The 20,096-nt window shown below is 40.1% G+C and overlaps 1 protein-coding gene across 1 annotated transcript; it reads left to right on the top strand.

Moving 5' to 3' along the window:
• The first annotated feature begins 337 nt into the window (after positions 1-337).
• gig2e (grass carp reovirus (GCRV)-induced gene 2e) lies at positions 338-18,356 on the top strand. The gene is made up of 7 exons (XM_065964764.1): positions 338-472; positions 2,022-2,531; positions 4,802-4,846; positions 11,685-12,197; positions 12,497-12,984; positions 17,076-17,086; positions 17,469-18,356. Exons 2-7 carry the CDS (start codon positions 2,035-2,037, stop codon positions 17,964-17,966), a joined length of 2,052 nt encoding a protein of 683 aa, XP_065820836.1. The 5' UTR covers positions 338-472; positions 2,022-2,034; the 3' UTR covers positions 17,967-18,356.
• The last annotated feature ends 1,740 nt before the right edge of the window (positions 18,357-20,096 follow it).

Below are 20,096 nucleotides of genomic sequence, written 5' to 3'. Positions count from 1 at the left end.
CCAATGAATTTATTTACATACTACATCAGTGCTGCACAGAGGATTAAAATAGCAGAGGTCAAAACAGGGAGCTTGAAACACATAAAAAGCAAATAAGAACACCTTAAATTACTGTACATGTTAAACACAAGAGGCCGCAAAGCTTTCCATAAACACATGAATTAAGAACATAGAACAACAGAAGATTTGGAGGGGAAGTCTCCTCTGTTACCCAGCGACCAGAAAAACATACTCGTGACATCACAAGGGAAAATCCCCAGAACTTTTCTGAAACTTGCTGGCAGGGCGGCATGCCAACTTTTAAATAAATACATCCTGTCAATGAACGAAAGTTATAAAACTGTGCAAACCGTGAAACGAAAGTGAAAGCAGAACTCAACATTTATGATTATTCCCTCCTACAACCTTGTGCCCTATAAAAGAAAAGTGACCTCACGGCGTGCACCACTGGAGAGAGCAGGCGAGACGAGAGGTACGTGATCCCACACTTTTGTTTCTTTTACTGTTTGAGAAGAAAAAATGACATCTGTTAGGCGTGTACATGGACACACCGTTAGTTAAATATCAGATATAAAGTTTGCTTTTAAGACTAAAGTTAAACATGATTTTTCTGGATGTCTGACTCAGCTGTCAGCTCTCTAATAAAAAACAGATGCATCCTGATGTCTGCAGGAAGCTGCAGGAAAAACATCGTGTCTCAGAAAAAGGGAGCGATAAAGTTCAGTCAGACCAGAGTTAGAAAACGGGGAAGCAGTCTGAAAAACAGAACAGTCTATAGATGTATGCACGGTGAAATTTAGAGTGTTTTACACTGACATGGGATAGCATGAATATGAAACTCTTTAGGAAGTCTTTGCCATCTACGGACAGTTACTTCTCATTCCTAAGCGTTTCCTTTTCATGATAAAGAATCAGGAAGGGAGACGGTTATTTTCAGTATGATGAACAGGAAGTGTGGAAAGTAGTGTAATTATTGGCAGAAAACAAATTGAAGCAGCTTCATTACCTGCACAACTGTCACGATGGTCACCCACTGGTTGTGTAATATTAACCCCGACTGAACGAGGGGGCGGGCAGGAAACAGTCCTGATGAAGTCAGGTTGAAAAAAGTTGACGTCTTTACGTTCACACATGCAGCTCACCAATGTGTTTGTTGCTTATTAGTAAATGTAAGGTAATGTAATGTTGAGGAGTAGCATGTTAGCATTGACTAAGTGAGCATGTAGGCTGTAAGGGCGCGGTCACACTGGCCATCCGTACCGTGCCCAAGCACGCTTCAACCCTAAAGTCCAGTTCGTTTGACCAGTGTGACCGCTCCGTATCGTGCTCAGCCACGGTACACTTCATGCACGAGCACAAGCACGCGGGTAAACAACGCTGACAGCCTTCATTCTGGAGAAATCCAGAGTTTCATGTCTGTATCTGACTAAAATGACAAAATATAAGACGTAGCTGTCATGTTCTCTGTGTTGTTCTCTGATGTCCGGCCGCGGACTCGACTGCTCATCCCTTTCTCTCTCTCTCTCTCTCTCTCTCTCTCGTCCGCCTGTGTGTCAACTTTGCATGCTTCATAAAAACATAAAGCATGCATGTGTTGTATGAAGACGTTATGTACTAGAGGTAATCGTGCTTAAGTACGGATACTCCTGTGTATTGTGACCGCGGGCCGGGCCGGCCAGCATGGGAATGGGGCAGCGGGGGGCCAATCGTGCTTGAGTACGGCACGGTACAGATGGCCAGTGTGACCGCGCCCTAAGTTAGCTTTTAATTCACAGCTGGGTACCTGAAATGAGAACCTGGCCCAACGTTTACATGACTGCACTAGTCCACTTCGATATATGCAGACCAGCCAGAAGTATGCTGTGTGCTTGTACTAAAGAAAAAATCTGTTTACGACTGCACTAAAAAAATCTAAAATGCATATGACCATAGATAATTTCAAACTGAGCCTTTTCAGTCAAGATTCTGAATTCCTGCTGCATACAGTATATTTTCAGTGTTGTTTATTTCCTCACCTACAGTGATATTGACAAAATGTACCAGTGGGCTGAGGATGACGGTGATCTGCCACTTGGGGTTGGTCGACTGGATCTCTCTGAGCCGGTCAGTGGTAGGCGATATGTCATGTACCACGGCACCACCAGTCAGGCTGCTCGGTCCATCATGGCCACAGGTTTTCAGCAGTCTGCAGGCGGGATGCTCGGCCCCGGTGTCTACCTCAGCAGAGTCCTGGAGAAAGCCAGCCGCTACCCCATCAAACATCCTGAGCACGACAGGGTCGTCATTAAGGTCGTGGTCAATGTGGGGAGAGTGATCGCCATCAATTATCAGGGCCACCCGCGTCAGAAGACCTGGCACGACTACAGATACGGCGAGGTGTTTGACACCGCCTGGGTGCCACCCAGATGTGGAATGGTGTCAAGCGGTTTGGAGGAGGATTGTGTCTGGGATCCCAATCGAATCCAGATCATTAGTGCCATCAAACCACGCCCGAGGCAGCCTTCTGCTGGATACGATGCATACGGCTACATGTGAGCTGTACATGCTGTTACCAATTCATTTTCATTGTTCATGAATCTTTATAAATTTGGTTTAAAGTAATTGACATTGTGGGTTTTTTTTATACTTTTTCATTTCAACCTGGAAAATAAATTGGTTAAATAAAATCAGATTTGCTCTTTTATTTTGATGTTTGTATGCAGTGTGTTTGTATGGAAGCGATTAGTGATCAAAATTCAAATGATAAAGCTAATTTGAAAATTCAAATGCATTAACAGAAATGCTTTTTAATTTTCAGAATGAGTGTATTATTTGACTGAAAAATAAAATGATGATTAATTTATCTAATTTGAATTTTAGTTTTCAACTTCAAAAGTGCACATTCTTTGACTAAATTAAAATGAGGAAGAAAATTACATTTGCTTTATCATTTTCAAAAAATGCCCCGCTACATCTGTATCATAATTCAAATGAAAAATCTAATTTTAAAATGAAAATACAGGAACAGAAACACGTTTTAACTTTCAGATTATAGATGCATTATTTGACCTATATTTAAAATGAATATTCAGTCATCCAGTTTGCATTATACTTTTACTCTCTATGTCTGCATATTGTATGACAGAATTCAAATGAAAACTAAAAGGTCTTTGGCTTTTCCTTTTCAAACTTGCCGTGCTAAAAAGTGATCATAATTCAAACCAACTCGAAAATGAAATGGCAAAGTGGACGGCGCAGGAAAGTGACGTCAGACTCCAGCTCCCAGGCAGGTGAACGTAATATTTACAGTCTATGAGGCGAGCGGGCAGAACGCGCACTACGATGGGTGGCGGGGTGAATCTTTAACGCTGGTACAAGCTCCAAACTAGTTGTTGCCCTGATTTTGATTCAATTTTAGTTAATAAAGCACTTAAAACTTTAAGTATGACTCTTATTACTTCATTAAAACCACGTTTTAAATCCTGATACACCACAACTGGTGCCCCACCACACCGTTGGGCCAGTGGTGGTCAGACCCCTGCTGAGTTGCACCCCACTGCGGAGTGTCCTTTATTTTTCTGCTTGGAAGGTGGCAACCCTAGCTGCATCTGAAGAAGGAGTATGCTACGAGGAAGATGATGTGTGTTTAGTGTTTGTTGATATATGATAATGTGTATGGTGAGGGATCAGAATCAGAATCAGGGTTTATTGCCAAGTACATTTACACATACAAGGAATTTGACTTGGTGTGTTGGTGCTAAACAATTAACAAGGAAATAAAGCAGAACTAGCAACAACTGAAATAATACAGAATAAGAAGATATTACAATATAAAAAATAGAATTAAAAAATTGAAAATATAAAAAATAAAAAACACGATGTACAAAAGGTGCTATGTAGGAGCTGTGCAGTTGACTGAGAAAAAATGAAAAAAAGATGAGAAAAAATCTTTCAGTGTATGTAACAGGTGGAAGAGGGGGGATCTAGAAAATATATTTTCATCCCTGGCAGAAGTTTGGGAACCACCAGCTTAGCCGAACTTCACGAGGACATTTTAGTACAGGAGCCTGCAGGGAAACTTCTGGGTCAAAAAAATCATCACATACAGCTTGGAAGTGAATTTTGTTTCATGTGTGAAAACACCAAACGCGTGAGACAACGTTACCAAGTGTGAACGCACTACAAGACAAAAAAAAATGTTTCAGTTTGAGTTTTAAAATGACTCCAGTCTGGATCCCTGCAGGTAAATCATTCCACACATTGATCCCCTGAACACAAAAGGCTGCAAGTGAATATTAATGAAATGACACATTACAGCTTCCACATGTTACAGAGCCTGGAGACACGAGGTCACCAAGTACCCGAGGAGCCTGATCATTTAAACATTTAGGGATGAGTTTAAGAGAAGGAACTCTGAGCCTTTCAGTGGCAAAAAACAAGAAGTTGAAGTAATTGCACTATTTTTAATCAAATCCAATGAATTTATTTACATACTACATCAGTGCCGCACAGAGGATTAAAATAGCAGAGGTCAAAACAGGGAGCTTGAAACACATAAAAAGCAAATAAGAACACCTTAAATTACTGTACATGTTAAACACAAGAGGCCGCAAAGCTTTCCATAAACACATGAATTAAGAACATAGAACAACAGAAGATTTGGAGGGGAAGTCTCCTCTGTTACCCAGTGACCAGAAAAACATACTCACGACGTCACAAGGGAAAATCCCCAGAACTTTTCTGAAACTTGCTGGCAGGGCGGCATGCCAACTTTTAAATAAATACATCCTGTTGATGAACGAAAGTTATAAAACTGCAAAAGTGACCTCACGGCGTGCACCACTGGAGAGAGCAGACGAGAGAATAGGTACGTGATCCCACATTTTTTGTTTCTTTTACTGTTTGAGCAGAAAAAATGACATCTGTTAGGCGTGTTCATGGACACACCGTTAGTTAAATATCAGATATAAAGTTTGCTTTTAAGACTAAAGTTAAACATGATTTTTCTGGATGTCTGACTCAGCTGTCAGCTCTCTAATAAAAAACAGATGCATCCTGAGGTCTGCATGAAGCTGCAGGAAAAACATCGTGTCTCAGAAAAAGGGAGCGATAAAGTTCAGTCAGACCAGAGTTAGAAAACGGGGAAGCAGTCTGAAAAACAGAACAGTCTATAGATGTATGCACGGTGAAATTTAGAGTGTTTTACACTGACATGGGATAGCATGAATATGAAACTCTTTAGGAAGTCTTTGCCATCTACGGACAGTTACTTCTCATTCCTAAGCGTTTCCTTTTCATGATAAAGAATCAGGAAGGGAGACGGTGCCGCATCCATAAAATCCTATTTCTACAGGCCACAATCTAAAAGAAGAGCACACTCATTTTATTTTCAGTACGATGAACAGGAAGAGTGGAAAAAAGTGTAATTGTTAGCAGAATGCTTCATTATTATCATTACTAACATTGTATTATTGTATTATTATTATTATTTAGCATCAATATATATATATATATATATATATATATATATATATATATATATATATATACTGTACATTTTATTATATTAGTCTATATTATATAACATTTCATTATATTACACTATCTTGTTCATATTGCACTATATTATATTATCCTACATTATATTATATAACTGCACTCTGCATTACTGTGGTACAACACTGCCTCTCTTCTCTGCTGTTTACATTACTTGCTGCTATTTATCATACCAAGTCACTTTAATCATCACTTGTCACTTTATCTTTTCATTCTCTGCAAATACTGTCTCAACTCCCTGAATAGTTAACTTCATCATTCATTTTGTACTTGTATATACCCCCTGTTTTTATTTTTATTTATCTATTCTGTTTAATGTTTATTTTCAGCTTTCTTGTCTGTGCTGCTGCAACGCCCGAATTTCCCCTCTGGGGATCAATAAAGATTTATCCTATCCTATCCTAGAAAACAAATTGAAGCAGCTTCATTACCTGCACAACTGTCACGATGGTCACCCACTGGTTGTGTAATATTAACCCCGACTGAACGAGGGGGCGGGCAGGAAACAGTCCTGATGAAGTCAGGTTGAAAAAAGTTGACCTCTTTACATTCACACATGCAGCTCACCAATGTGTTTGTTGCTTATTAGTAAATGTAAGGTAATGTAATGTTGAGGAGCAGCATGTTAGCATTGACTAAGTGAGCATGTTAGCATTGACTAAGTGAGCATGTTAGCTGTAAGTTAGCTTTTAATTCACAGCTGGGTACCTGAAATGAGAACCTGGCCCAACGTTTACATGACTGCATTAGTCCACTTCGATATATGCAGACCAGCCAGAAGTATGTTGTGTGCTTGTACTAAAGAAAAAATCTGTTTACGACTGCACTAAAAAAATCTAAAATGCATATGACCATAGATAATTTCAAACTGAGCCTTTTCAGTCAAGATTTTGAATTCCTGCTACATACAGTATATTTTCAGTGTTGTTTATTTCCTCATCTACAGTGATACTGACAACATGAACCAGTGAGCACTTCGGGTGGGTACCTTGGTGCCACGCAGATGTGGAATGACGTCAAGAAATTTGGAGCCGAATTGTGTTTGGGATCCCATCCGAAACCAGATCATTCGATTTTGTCCCACTGATTTCAGGGCACGCCCCAGGCCTTCTGATGGATTAGATGAACTCCTCTACATGTGAGCTGTACATGCTGTAACCAATTCCTTTCCATTGTTCACATGAAGATTTATACATTTATACATAAAAGAATCAGGGAGGGAGACGTCCATAAAATCCTATTTCTACAGGCCACAATCCAAAAGAAGAGCACACTCACTTTATTTTCAGTACGATGAACAGGAAGTGTGGAAAAAAGTGTAATTGTTAGCAGAAAACAAATTGAAGCAGCTTCATTACCTGCACAACTGTCACGATGGTCACCCACTGGTTGTGTAATATTAACCCCGACTGAACGAGGGGGCGGGCAGGAAACAGTCCTGATGAAGTCAGGTTGAAAAAAGTTGACCTCTTTATGTTCACACATGCAGCTCACCGATGTGTTTGTTGCTTATTAGTAAATGTAAGGTAATGTAATGTTGAGGAGTAGCATGTTAGCATTGACTAAGTGAGCATGTTAGCATTGACTAAGTGAGCATGTTAGCTGTAAGTTAGCTTTTAATACACTGCTGGGTACCTGAAATGAGAACCTGGCCCAACGTTTACATGACTGCATTAGTCCACTTCGATATATGCAGACCAGCCAGAAGTATGTTGTGTGCTTGTACTAAAGAAAAAATCTGTTTACGACTGCACTAAAAAAATCTAAAATGCATATGACCATAGATAATTTCAAACTGAGCCTTTTCAGTCAAGATTTTGAATTCCTGCTGCATACAGTATATTTTCAGTGTTGTTTATTTCCTCACCTACAGTGATACTGACAACATGTACCAGTGGGCTGAGGATGACGGTGATCTGCCACTTGGGGTTGGTCGACTGGATCTCTCTGAGCCGGTCAGTGGTAGGCGATATGTCATGTACCACGGCACCACCAGTCAGGCTGCTCGGTCCATCATGGCCACAGGTTTTCAGCAGTCTGGAGGCGGGATGCTCGGCCCCGGTGTCTACCTCAGCAGAGTCCTGGATAAAGCCAGCCGCTACCCCATCAAACATCCTGAGCACGACAGGGTCGTCATTAAGGTCGTGGTCAATGTGGGGAGAGTGATCGCCATCAATTATCAGGGCCACCCGCGTCAGAAGACCTGGCACGACTACAGATACGGCGAGGTGTTTGACACCGCCTGGGTGCCACCCAGATGTGGAATGGTGTCAAGCGGTTTGGAGGAGGATTGTGTCTGGGATCCCAATCGAATCCAGATCATTAGTGCCATCAAACCACGCCCGAGGCAGCCTTCTGCTGGATACGGTGCATACGGCTACATGTGAGCTGTACATGCTGTTACCAATTCATTTTCATTGTTCATGAATCTTTATAAATTTGGTTTAAAGTAATTGACATTGTGGGTTTTTTTATACTTTTTCATTTCAACCTGGAAAATAAATTGGTTAAATAAAATCAGATTTGCTCTTTTATTTTGATGTTTGTATGCAGTGTGTTTGTATGGAAGCGATTAGTGATCAAAATTCAAATGATAAAGCTAATTTGAAAATTCAAATGCATTAACAGAAATGCTTTTTAATTTTCAGAATGAGTGTATTATTTGACTCAAAAATAAAATGATGATTAATTTATCTAATTTGAATTTTAGTTTTCAACTTCAAAAGTGCACATTCTTTGACTAAATTAAAATGAGGAAGAAAATTACATTTGCTTTATCATTTTCAAAAAATGCCCCGCTACATCTGTATCATAATTCAAATGAAAAATCTAATTTTATAATGAAAATACAGGAACAGAAACATGTTTTAACTTTCAGATTATAGATGCATTATTTGACCTATATTTAAAATGAATATTCAGTCATCCAGTTTGCATTATACTTTTACTCTCTATGTATGCATATTGTATGACAGAATTCAAATGAAAACTAAAAGGTCTTTGGCTTTTCCTTTTCAAACTTGCCGTGCTAAAAAGTGATCATAATTCAAACCAACTCGAAAATGAAATGGCAAAGTGGACGGCACAAAAAAGTGACGTCAGACTCCAGCTCCCAGGCAGGTGAACATAATATTTACAGTCTATGAGGCGAGCGGGCAGAACGCGCAGTACGATGGGTGGTGAATCTTTAACACTAGGGCAGACTTTAGTTCACACTGTGATGCAGGTGGTGATCGGAGTGTTTTTTCAGCGCACACTGAACTTTCAGTGAGCATGACGCAGCAGCTTTATAACCAGAGCTGTCTTATAAGTATCACGCGTGACACCATGCCCACTATCTCTGAGCGTGAGAGTCACTAAGCATCTGCACACCGTGAAATTCACACAGACGTGTCCTAACACCAGTTTATTGATAGATTATAGATCACTCTCTTCTCTGCTTAACTTAGTTACATTAAAAAAGATTATCGATTGAATTTTCTGTTTCTAATAATCTCTCCAGCTCTGTACACAAAGTGTCTCTCGTCCTCTGTGCGTAATGGCACACACTCTCCCTCTCGACCGACTGTATGAGCTCTCTCTCCCTTTCAGAGATTGTTTTGTAGTTATTAAAAGAATAATCAACTACAACGCTAAAATTGAATAAAAATCAGGGCAACAACTAGTTTGGAGCTTGTACCAGCGTTAAAGATTCACCCCGCCACCCATCGTAGTGCGCGTTCTGCCCGCTCGCCTCATAGACTGTAAATATTACGTTCACCTGCCTGGGAGCTGAGTCTGACGTCACTTTTTTGTGCCGTCCACTTTGCCATTTCATTTTCGAGTTGGTTTGAATTATGATCACTTTTTAGCACGGCAAGTTTGAAAAGGAAAAGCCAAAGACCTTTTTGTTTTCATTTGAATTCTGTCATACAATATGCATACATAGAGAGTAAAAGTATAATGCAAACTGGATGACTGAATATTCATTTTAAATATAGGTCAAATAATGCACCTATAATCTGAAAGTTAAAACGTGTTTCTGTTCCTGTATTTTCATTTTAAAATTAGATTTTTCATTTGAATTATGATACAGATGTAGCGGGGCATTTTTTGAAAATGATAAAGCAAATGTAATTTTCTTCCTCATTTTAATTTAGTCAAAGAATGTGCATTTTTGAAGTTGAAAACTAAAATTCAAATTAGATAAATTAATCATCATTTTATTTTTGAGTCAATTAATACACCTATATTCTGAAAATTAAAAAGCATTTCTGTTAATGCATTTGAATTTTCAAATTAGCTTTATCATTTGAATTTTGATCACTAATCGCTTCCATACTGAAAGGGGTCAGAGCACATTTCAATAAACACAACTGGAACCTTTACAACATGTGGAAAAAGCCTCACAGCTTTGAGAAATGTTTTCTGATGGACTAACAGCTCTGCTCAATGAGCAGCAGGTCAGCACCACTAAAGCTGTTTTCTTCTGATAAATAGTTTGAACTTTTATGTTTTAAATCAGCCACTGCACATGAGCGTTGTTATGTCGCAGTTATTACATTTCTTATTTCTTGAAAGCACCCAGGTGTAAAAACAAATCTGTGTTCTAAAAAGGTATAGATGATCTGCCGTTGGGTGTCATACCTGAAATTTTAAAGGAAAATAAACAAATTCATTTTGTCTCATTTCCTCTTGGCTAACTATTCATGTTCCCGAGATAATTCATGTTAGTCATCTGAGAGCTCTTTAGTGATTGGGTGAGAGAAAGTCATAGGAGTCAGAAGGAAACATGTCTGTAGGTGTCTCTGATTCCCCCACCGAGAACCATTGAAACATGAACAGATGCAGAAATACAGAAGTGAGTAGCAAGTAATGACTAATGTAAAGGAAACTATTGTAGGCCTACTTCATATATTTTCTCCCATGTTTATAGATCGGTTATTCCAGTATAGTTTGGATAGTGTGAACATTTTTCAGTACATAAAACAAAAAGATGACATTTATTTGAGCTAAATCTGTATTCACAGTTTGGCCTGGGCGAGATATCATCAATACAACATTAATATATCGACAGTAGACACTTAATTAATACAATAAGAAAATAGTTAAAAAGCATATTAATCGTATCATTCATTATGAGAAAACGACTTAAAAAGAAATGAATAAAAATACTATTCAATTCGTACTGTTTATCTAATTAAAAATCTGTCATCTTACTGCTCCCCTCTATGTTACAGCAGTGTCAAAAGCACTTCAATAATACTCTGTTAATGAATTAATGTTAAGTTAATAACTTTATTTTAAGTTAAGTTGTAAATCAAATAGGCCTAGCTAGTAGTAATCATCTGCTGACGTCCTGTTAGGTGCATTTCATTGTGCATACATTACTGGATCTGCCTTTACACTGAAGTTTTGTGTTTTTGTAAATTATTTCAGAAAAAAAAGTGTTAATAAAGCACTTAAAACTTTAAGTATGACTCTTATTACTTCATTAAAACTCAGCAGGGCGGCATGCCAACTTTTAAATAAATACATCCTGTCAATGACCAAAAGTTATAAAACTGTGCAAACCGTGAAACGGAAGTGAAAGCAGAACTCAACATTTATGATTATTCCCTCCTACAACCTTGTGCCCTATAAAAGACAAGTGACCTCACGGCGTGCACCACTGGAGAGAGCAGGCGAGACGAGAGGTACGTGATCCCACACTTAAGTTTCTTTTACTGTTTGACCAGAAAAAATGACATCTGTTAGGCGTGTTCATGGACACACCGTTAATTAAACATAAGAAAAACTTTTCTTTCTCTTTTTTTTTTTTACAAAGGAAATATATATAAGTGATTTCCCGTTAACTGTTTGTCCATCAGAGTAAAGCTTCAGCCACACCAGGAATTGATGAAGAAGTAATGTAGGCTGTGCACTATGCCAATATGTCACTGCTGCAAGAAGGTGTTTTTTATTTAAAAGTAGAAATGTCACATGGTCTGCTCTATGTTCTGTACGATCTATATTTATGTATTTTATTTTGTTATTCTCTTGTAACTGAAACATTTTCCCTCCGGGGACAATAAAGTCTATCTTGATTCCTGAATGATTTAAATTCCTTTGATATTAAGTTTCTTCACATCCCTCTAAAGTTTTAACATTGACAATCCTCTTTCTTACAGTGACAGTAATCCAGACATCATCATGCAGTGGGCTGAAAATGACTTTGACCTGCCCCCTGGGGTCGTTCGACTCGGTCTCTCTGCGCCAGTTAATGGTAAAAAGTACGTCATGTACCACGGCACCACCAGTGAGGCTGCTCGGTCCATCATGGCCAAAGGTTTTCAGCAGTCTTCAGGTGGGATGCTCGGGCCCGGCGTCTACCTCAGCAGAGACCTGGAGAAAGCTAGACGCTATCCCATCGATCATCCTGAGTATGACAGGGTCGTCATTAAGGTTGTGGTCAATGTGGGGAGAGTGATCGCCATCAATTATCAGCGCCACCCACGTCAGATGACCTGGCATGATTCCAGATATGGGGAGGTGTTTGACACCGCCTGGGTGCCACCAAATTGTGGAATGGTGAAAAGTGGTTTGGAGGAGGATTGTGTCTGGGATCCCAGTCGAATCAAGATCATTAGTGCCATCAAACCAAGTGCCCCAGCCCAGGGTGGATGGGGTGCACGAGGCTACATGTGAGCTCTAAGAGATGATACCAATTTTATTTGAATGGTCAAATGTATTTTTATATATTTGTATAATGAATCAAGACATTGCATTTTGTATCACTGCCAAATATAACCCTTAAAATAAATTGGTTCCATAAAATCAGGTTTGCTGTTTTGTTCTGTTGAAAGCAAAGTGATGACTGATTTTAGCTGCAAGAGGCGCCAAATAAAAAAGGAACAATCTATTTTAATTTTTACAAAAGATTAAGAATGTTTCATGCAAAGTCCCTCTAAAGTTTTAACATTGACAATCTTCTTTCTTACAGTGACAGTAATCCAGACATCATCATGCAGTGGGCTGAAAATGACTTTGACCTGCCCCCTGGGGTCGTTCGACTCGGTCTCTCTGCGCCAGTTAATGGTAAAAAGTACGTCATGTACCACGGCACCACCAGTGAGGCTGCTCGGTCCATCATGGCCAAAGGTTTTCAGCAGTCTTCAGGTGGGATGCTCGGGCCCGGCGTCTACCTCAGCAGAGACCTGGAGAAAGCTAGACGCTATCCCATCGATCATCCTGAGTATGACAGGGTCGTCATTAAGGTTGTGGTCAATGTGGGCAAAGTGATCGCCATCAATTATCAGGGCCACCCACGCCAGAAAACCTGGCATGATTCCAGATATGGGGAGGTGTTTGACACCGCCTGGGTGCCACCAAATTGTGGAATGGTGAAAAGTGGTTTGGAGGAGGATTGTGTCTGGGATCCCAGTCGAATCAAGATCATTAGTGCCATCAAACCAAGTGCCCCAGCCCAGGGTGGATGGGGTGCACGAGGCTACATGTGAGCTCTAAGAGATGATACCAATTTTATTTGAATGGTCAAATGTATTTTTATATATTTGTATAATGAATCAAGACATTGCATTTTGTATCACTGCCAAATGTAACCCTTAAAATAAATTGGTTCCATAAAATCAGGTTTGCTGTTTTGTTCTGTTGAAAGCAGAGTGATGACTGATTTTAGCTGCAAGAGGCGCCAAATAAAAAAGGAACAATCTATTTAAATTTTTACAAAAGATTAAGAATGTTTCATGCAAAGTGCTGTCATTTCATTGCTCTGTCTTTTCATTAATTATAACCTGTCGAGGTTCTCCAGTAAAGATCATGATATTTGGATGGTTACGTGGACCGCAGAACCAGTACAGACCTGTAAAACCTGTTTACACAACTAAGAGCGCACTGCTGTCTTGTATGACCTTCACAGCTTATGAGAACATCATACATTCTGCTTTCTAAAAAAATGTGTATTGGCTAAATGAGTCATGTGATGTAAACAGAGCTTTCTCACACATCTATATCACCCACAGAATCAGGAAACATCAGAAAGTTAGAGTCCAGGGTAATGCCAGTAAAAGTAGCAAAGGGGACTGCTCACGATGCAGCTGACAGTATTTGAATAGCAGTCATGAGTTTAAACTTTACAGATCCAGAATACTGAGGACATGCAGACTTCTACTCAGGATATTAAAGGGCCCATATTATGCATTTTCTGGTTTTATATGCTCTTTAGTGTGTTTTCCAAGTGTCCTGTTCATGTTTAGTCACATCTATGTGCAAAAGTCCACGGAAACGCGGCTTCTCCTACGTCCTCCTGTTAGCTGTATGTATGTATGTAACGCTCGGTTCTAGCCCCCATCGAAAAAAATTTGCCAGTCTTACGTCATTGTCAGTGTGAGATCACTGATCTAAGCCCATTGGCTCGTTGTGGCCCAGCAGCTCATGTTGCACGCCCGTTAACTTCTGTAGCACGCCCACGATATGCCGTAGTCTGCGGTAGCACAGTAGTGCTAAGGTGCTAATGTTTATGCTCCCCTCGGACGGAGCCAATGGCTGCATTCCCAATGTGGTAAAAGGGGCGTGACATTTCAGAGAACCGTGCTGAGTGACTGACTAATTACGGCAGAGCCGACAGACCGACCAATCAGATCAGACTTGGCACACGTGGGGACTCTGAACGTGGGCACTTCAGAGCCTTAGAGAGAGAGTCAGAAGAGAGCCGGTGCATGGAGCGGCAGTTCATGAAAACAGACACTTTTTTTATAACTTTAGCTATTGTGAACATACTTTAGTAGGTACATAGATCAAATATATGAACCCCAAAAAGGGCAGAATATGAGCTCTTTAAAGTGCGCCTGCTTCCTGTGAGGTTTTCACAGCTCGCCTGCACAGGAAACAAGACAAAAGAAAAGATATTTCAAGAAACTGCAACAAGAGCACCAGCTTCCTGAGAGATCAGGGCCTCTACTGCCAAGTAAGGAGATAATAATGTATGATTCAGACTCTGAGGGGGAAATTTCCATTCTTGATGAGGGGGGGGGGTGATCATTCCCTGTCTAGTCATACTGAAGCAGTGTGATGAGTGTTTTTATTGTATTTGAAGAGGTTCTCCTCTGAAATGTCTGATTCTGCACAAGTGCACTTAACACTAATAAAAATGTTACAGATGCTACACAACAATGAACAAAGAAAGGATGTTTTTTTGCACTTAGTACTTAAGAACACGTTCCTGAATGCACCTGCATTCCCCACAGCACCTTCGAGGTTCTTGTTCTTTTGTTGTGTATTTTCATTTCCACTTTCTACTTAATTATTATTCTGAAATATAATGCTGAATAAAGCAGCTTTTAACTTTTAATTCACAAACAAAAGCAGACTTCTCTTGGCTGCAGATAATAAGCCTGAGGAAAATAAAAAACTAAAACACAGCTGCAGAAAAAAAAGTAAATGCAACAAGAGCACCAGCTTCCTGAGAGATCAGGGCCTCTACTGCCAAGTAAGGAGATAGTAATGTATGATTCAGACTCTGAGGGAGAGATTTCCATTCTTGATGAGGGGGGGGGGGGGGTGAAATTTTCACACTGATCAGGGGTGTGGGATGCGTCCAGCGTTTTGGACAACACCTCCCTCAAAGTGAAGCCAAGCAGATTTAGAGCTTCATCTACTGACCGGCTGCAGTATAGGTCATAAGCTCGGCCTCCTTTGTGTTATCAATTGGGACATGGGGCGAACTTTAAAATGAAAATACAGGTCAAGAAAAGTTTTCTCAAACCCTGTTTCTGTCTGCTAGCTTGTTATTATCATGCTGATTTGGGTCCAAGTCCTCCCTCCTTTTCTGAGAAGTTTCATTTTTAGTTATTATTTGATTCTATAAAATGGAGTATAATGAGTGACAGCTCTGTTGACAAATGAGGCTCCTGCAGCGCTCAATCAATAAATACATATTTGTATAGCATCTAATGACAAGGCCAAAAAGCAGGTGTAAGACCTTATTGTTCGGACCTGTGTGCAGCAGGTTATCAGAAACAGAGAGAGGAAACATAACGAACAACCGTGAGCGTCTGCTTCAAAGCGGAGCGGTGTGACATCAACACCTTAGCTCACAAATAGTCACAAATATATTTTTTAAAAACAATCACAAAGTCATCGGAAAGAAACTCAAAACATAAACAAGGGCAGAACAAAGTAATATAAAAATAACAGAGAGAGAAATAGAATGATTAAAAAAGAAACACAAAAGGAACTAAAAAGCAGAAAACTGATTTTTTAAAAAGCCTCCTGAGGTCGTTGATCCATTTACAAGAAAGTCAACTCACATCACGGCTGCTAAGTTTTTTCCTGGGTGTAAACCAACTCAAATAACAGTTTACAACAGGATATAGAAAGTGAAAGTGTGCATACCTTCCTCTAAAAACTCCCCTCGCAGCTCAACAGCGTTAAACACAGCTGAAGGAAGTCAGAGAGAGAAGTCGTGGAAGAACTCTCAGAGAGGTAAGTGAACCAAATCCGCTTATTCCTGAGAAGTGTTTACAGAAAGATATTCTGAATATGACATTGACTTTTTGATAAATATGAGGAGAGCGAGGGCTGTTCCAGATATGTCAACTACTTTTTTTAATCTATTAACCCCTTGATAACAGCAACTGATGTTTTATTTCTTACTTTCTTTTCATTTAAAACTATTTCTGCCGAATGAAAACCACATGATCATGAATATAAAAAGTGAAGCGGGGTGGAGGTTAATGATTTCCTTCACAGCATTTAAAGCAGGAAATGAGAGGAGAACTAAATCAGCTTCATGTTTTTGAAGTCGTTCGAGAGGCTAAAGCGCCTGTTTTTCTTAAATGAAGATTTTAAAATGTCAGCCACAAGGGGCAGCAGGGGTTCACATTTTTCACACACAAAAAACAAATCCGAAACAACAGGCTTTGATGCCTTTCTTATGAGATAGGACAGTGGATAGAGTTGTAACTTGGGGAGAGGGGAGAGAGAGAGTGAGTGGGGAACGACATGCAGGGAGGAGCATCAGGTCTGATTCAAACTCAGGCCATCTGCTTTGAGGATTAAAACCTCTGTACATGGGCTCTTAACCACTCAGAAACCGGCGCCCCGGAGGAAGTGGTTTGGATTTTCATAAACATAAACATCGCACAAAAAGTAAGGACATTTGTGTTTGGTAGATTATTTTGTTGTTGTAACAATGCTCCTTGGCAAAAAATCTTATGCTGTTGGAAAGCCTGTTTATTTCCCTTTTAAATGGTGCCACATTTGTAAGGAACATACATTTGTGGGATGAGCAGCAGAGCTGAGTAAGTGGGTTGCGCCCATGAAAAACTTGCCAAATCTTAAAATGTTTGATTAAAATCAAACATTTTAATATTGTTTCACGTAACCACACGTTTTGTTTTTTTTCCCAGTCTCCACTCCAAGTTTTGTGTTTCTTTGTAGGATTTTTCCAGAACATAGTTAAAGAGGAATATTCTCCCCCTCCTCCACCTTTTCAAACAGTCCCCTGTGGTCTAAATGAAACATCTGTGCTGTACTTTGGTCAAAATATAACATGAATCAAGCACCAGAGGAGGTTTGTGACCCTGTATAAACCAGCTCTCTCAGAACACTCCGTTTTGGTGTGTGTCTTTTTAAATACAATGAGCCCCGCCCCCTGAGTTTTCCCGTTAGACATCACTCCTCTGTAGCAAGAATAAAAATGGCGGACGTGTGCAAAAGTTTTTTCCCCAGGCTGGGGGTGGAGTCCATGGGTGGAGATACCAGGAGAGGGGAGGGGAGGGGAGGAGAGGGGGATTTTTTTGACTATTCCAGTGATAGTTAAAAAAATCAGTTTGGCTCTGTATTGATAAAATATTCCTCTTTCTTACAGTGATACTGACACCAGCATGCCGTACCAGTGGGCTGAGGATGATGGTGGTCTGCCGTATGGCGTCACTCAACTTGGTCTCTCTCAGCCGGTCAGTGGTAAAAGATACGTCATGTACCACGGCACCACCAGGCAGGCTGCTCAATCCATCCAGGCCACAGGTTTTGGTCGGTCTACGGATGGGATGCTCGGCCCTGGAGTCTACCTCAGCAGAGACCTGGATAAAGCCAGCCGCTATCCCATCAGACATCCTGAGTATGACAGGGTCGTCATTAAGGTCGTGGTCAATGTGGGGAGAGTGATCGCCATCAATCGTCAGGGCCACCCACGCCAGAAAACCTGGCATGATTCCAGATATGGGGAGGTGTTTGACACCGCGTGGGTGCCACCCAGATGTGGAATGGTGTCAAGCGGTTCGGAGGAGAATTGCGTCTGGGATCCCAGTCGAATCCAGATCATCAAAATCATCCAGCCAATGCAGACATCAAACACCTCAATCGAAGGTGCTGGACTGGCTGCGGTGGCTACTGCAGGAATCTTTGGTGCTGCTGCAGCCTTATTGTTTGCAGCTTTAGGTAAAAACTAAATGACATCCCTATGTGTTATCTTTTCCCTGATCATTCCCTGTCTAGTCATACTGAAGCAGTGTGATGAGTGTTTTTTGTATTTAAAGAGGTTCTCCTCTGAAATGTCTGATTCTGCACAAGTGCACTTACCACTAATAAAAATGTTACCGATGCAACACAACAATGAACAAAGAAAGGATGTTTTTTTGCACTTAGTACTTAAGAACATGTTCCTGAATGCACCTGCATTCCCCATAGCACCTTCAAGGTTCTTGTTCTTTTGTTGTGTATTTTCACTTAATCTCTACTTAATTATTATTCTGAATTATAATGCTGAATAAAGCAGCTTTTAACTTTTAATTCACAAACAAAAGCAGACTTCTCTTGGCTGCAGATAATAAGCCTGAAGATTATGCAAGTAACTAATTAGAAACACAAAATATCTACAAAATAAACATTTTTAAAAAGATACAAAACAGTGACACAAAAACATCCAAAGGACACAAAGTACGATCACGATATATCTTTAAAAAAATGTATAAAAAAAAGAAACTCAATGTAACTAAAAAGTCACACAAAAGAGCAAAACATCAACAAAGTCACAAAATAATACAAAAATAACACAAAGTTACAAAAAACAAACATGATACATCTACAAAGTTGAATAAATATCCAAACAATAAACTCAAATTAACTAAAAAAGAATCCAAAAACAATCACTGAGTAACTACAAATAACTACAAAGTCACACAAAAGGGTCAAAAGGTCACATAGACATTGAAAAGAAACTCAAGACATCAACAAAGCCACAAAAAATAACAGAAAGTTACAAAAAACAAACATGATATGTCTACAAATATCCAAGCAGTAAACTCAAAGTTCGGACCCAGGGGTGTCTTACAGTTATCCCAGAAGGATAACCACAAAATCACAATAGCGATATATTGGAAAGGGGGGAAGAAACAACAGAACTGTTTAGAGCCACAACAGGCTTCCTAACCTAAATAAGCCACCGAAAAGGAGTAACTAAACCACTGCTGCCAAGAAGCTGACTCAAAACAAAAATTGTCCAGGAGCCCCAGAAAACACGAAACAAAAAGCAAAGGCTGCCAGAGAGACCTTTGATAACACAAAAGACTGGAGTAGACACGAAACTATCCAGCACCCCAATTTAAACACTGGGAGACCAGCAACGGAAAGCTTATGTAGAAAGTTCTTAGTTGGTGTTTATACGTAAATACACACAACGACTTGAGAAACCACAGGGAGAACCTCTCACTACCTCTGAAGGTGAGATAATGAGTCAGCACAGACCACAGGAGACTCAGGGTATATGAAAACTTCCCACACCTGGACTTAATCAAAGCCAATCAGTGCCACACACATCTGATTGCAATGAGTTGATTCTCTCACCACTCTCACCGAGCAGAAAGAGTGAGTGCCCTCACAGTGAAAGAACTCTCAGAGAGGTAAGTGAACCAAATCCGCTTATTCCTGGTGTTTACAGATTTTGAAATGTCGGTCACAAGGGGCAGCAGGGGTTCACATTTTTCACACACAAAAAATGAATCCGAAACAACAGGCTTTGATGCCTTTCTTATGAGATAGTGTAGAAGAGTAAATGCTCTTGAACAATCAATTAATATTGTTTCAAGTAACCATATGTTTTGTTTTCCCAGTCTCCACTCCGAGTTTTGTGTTTCTTTGTAGGATTTTTCCAGAACATAGTTAAAGAGGAATATTCTCCCCCTTCTCCACCTTTTCAAACAGTCCCCTGAGGTTTAAATGAAACATCTGTGCTGTGCTTTGGTCAAAATATAACATGAATCAAGCACCAGAGGAGGTTTGTGACCCTGTATAAACCAGCTTTCTCAGAATGCTCCGTTTTGGTGTGTGTGTCTCTTTAAATGCAATGACACCCCCCCCCCCCCCTCTCAGTTTTCCCGGTAGACATCACTCCTCTGTAGCAAGAATAAAAATGGCGGACGTGCGCAAAAGTTTTTCTCTAGGCTGGGGGTGGAGTCTATGGGTGGAGATACCAGGAGAGGGGAGGGGATTTATTTTTACCAGAATCCCACTGTGACATCACAAGGAGAGCACATTTGAAACAGAGCATTTTTCTGTGTTGTAAGACTTATGCAGACCACAAA

This window comes from Labrus bergylta, chromosome 16 (assembly GCF_963930695.1).
Source record: "Labrus bergylta chromosome 16, fLabBer1.1, whole genome shotgun sequence".
NCBI classification, from domain to species: Eukaryota; Metazoa; Chordata; class Actinopteri; order Labriformes; family Labridae; genus Labrus; species Labrus bergylta.
This window is presented reverse-complemented; position numbering and strand designations above follow the sequence as displayed.

Coding starts and splice junctions, on each gene's coding strand:
- gig2e (XM_065964764.1), top strand. CDS start 2,035: ATGTACCAGTGGGCTGAGGATGACGGTGATCTGCCACTTGGGGTTGGT. Junction 4,847..11,684: donor GAGAGCAGACGAGAGAATAG/GTACGTGATCCC, acceptor TCTTTCTTACAG/TGACAGTAATCCAGACATCA. Junction 12,198..12,496: donor TGGGGTGCACGAGGCTACAT/GTGAGCTCTAAG, acceptor TCTTTCTTACAG/TGACAGTAATCCAGACATCA.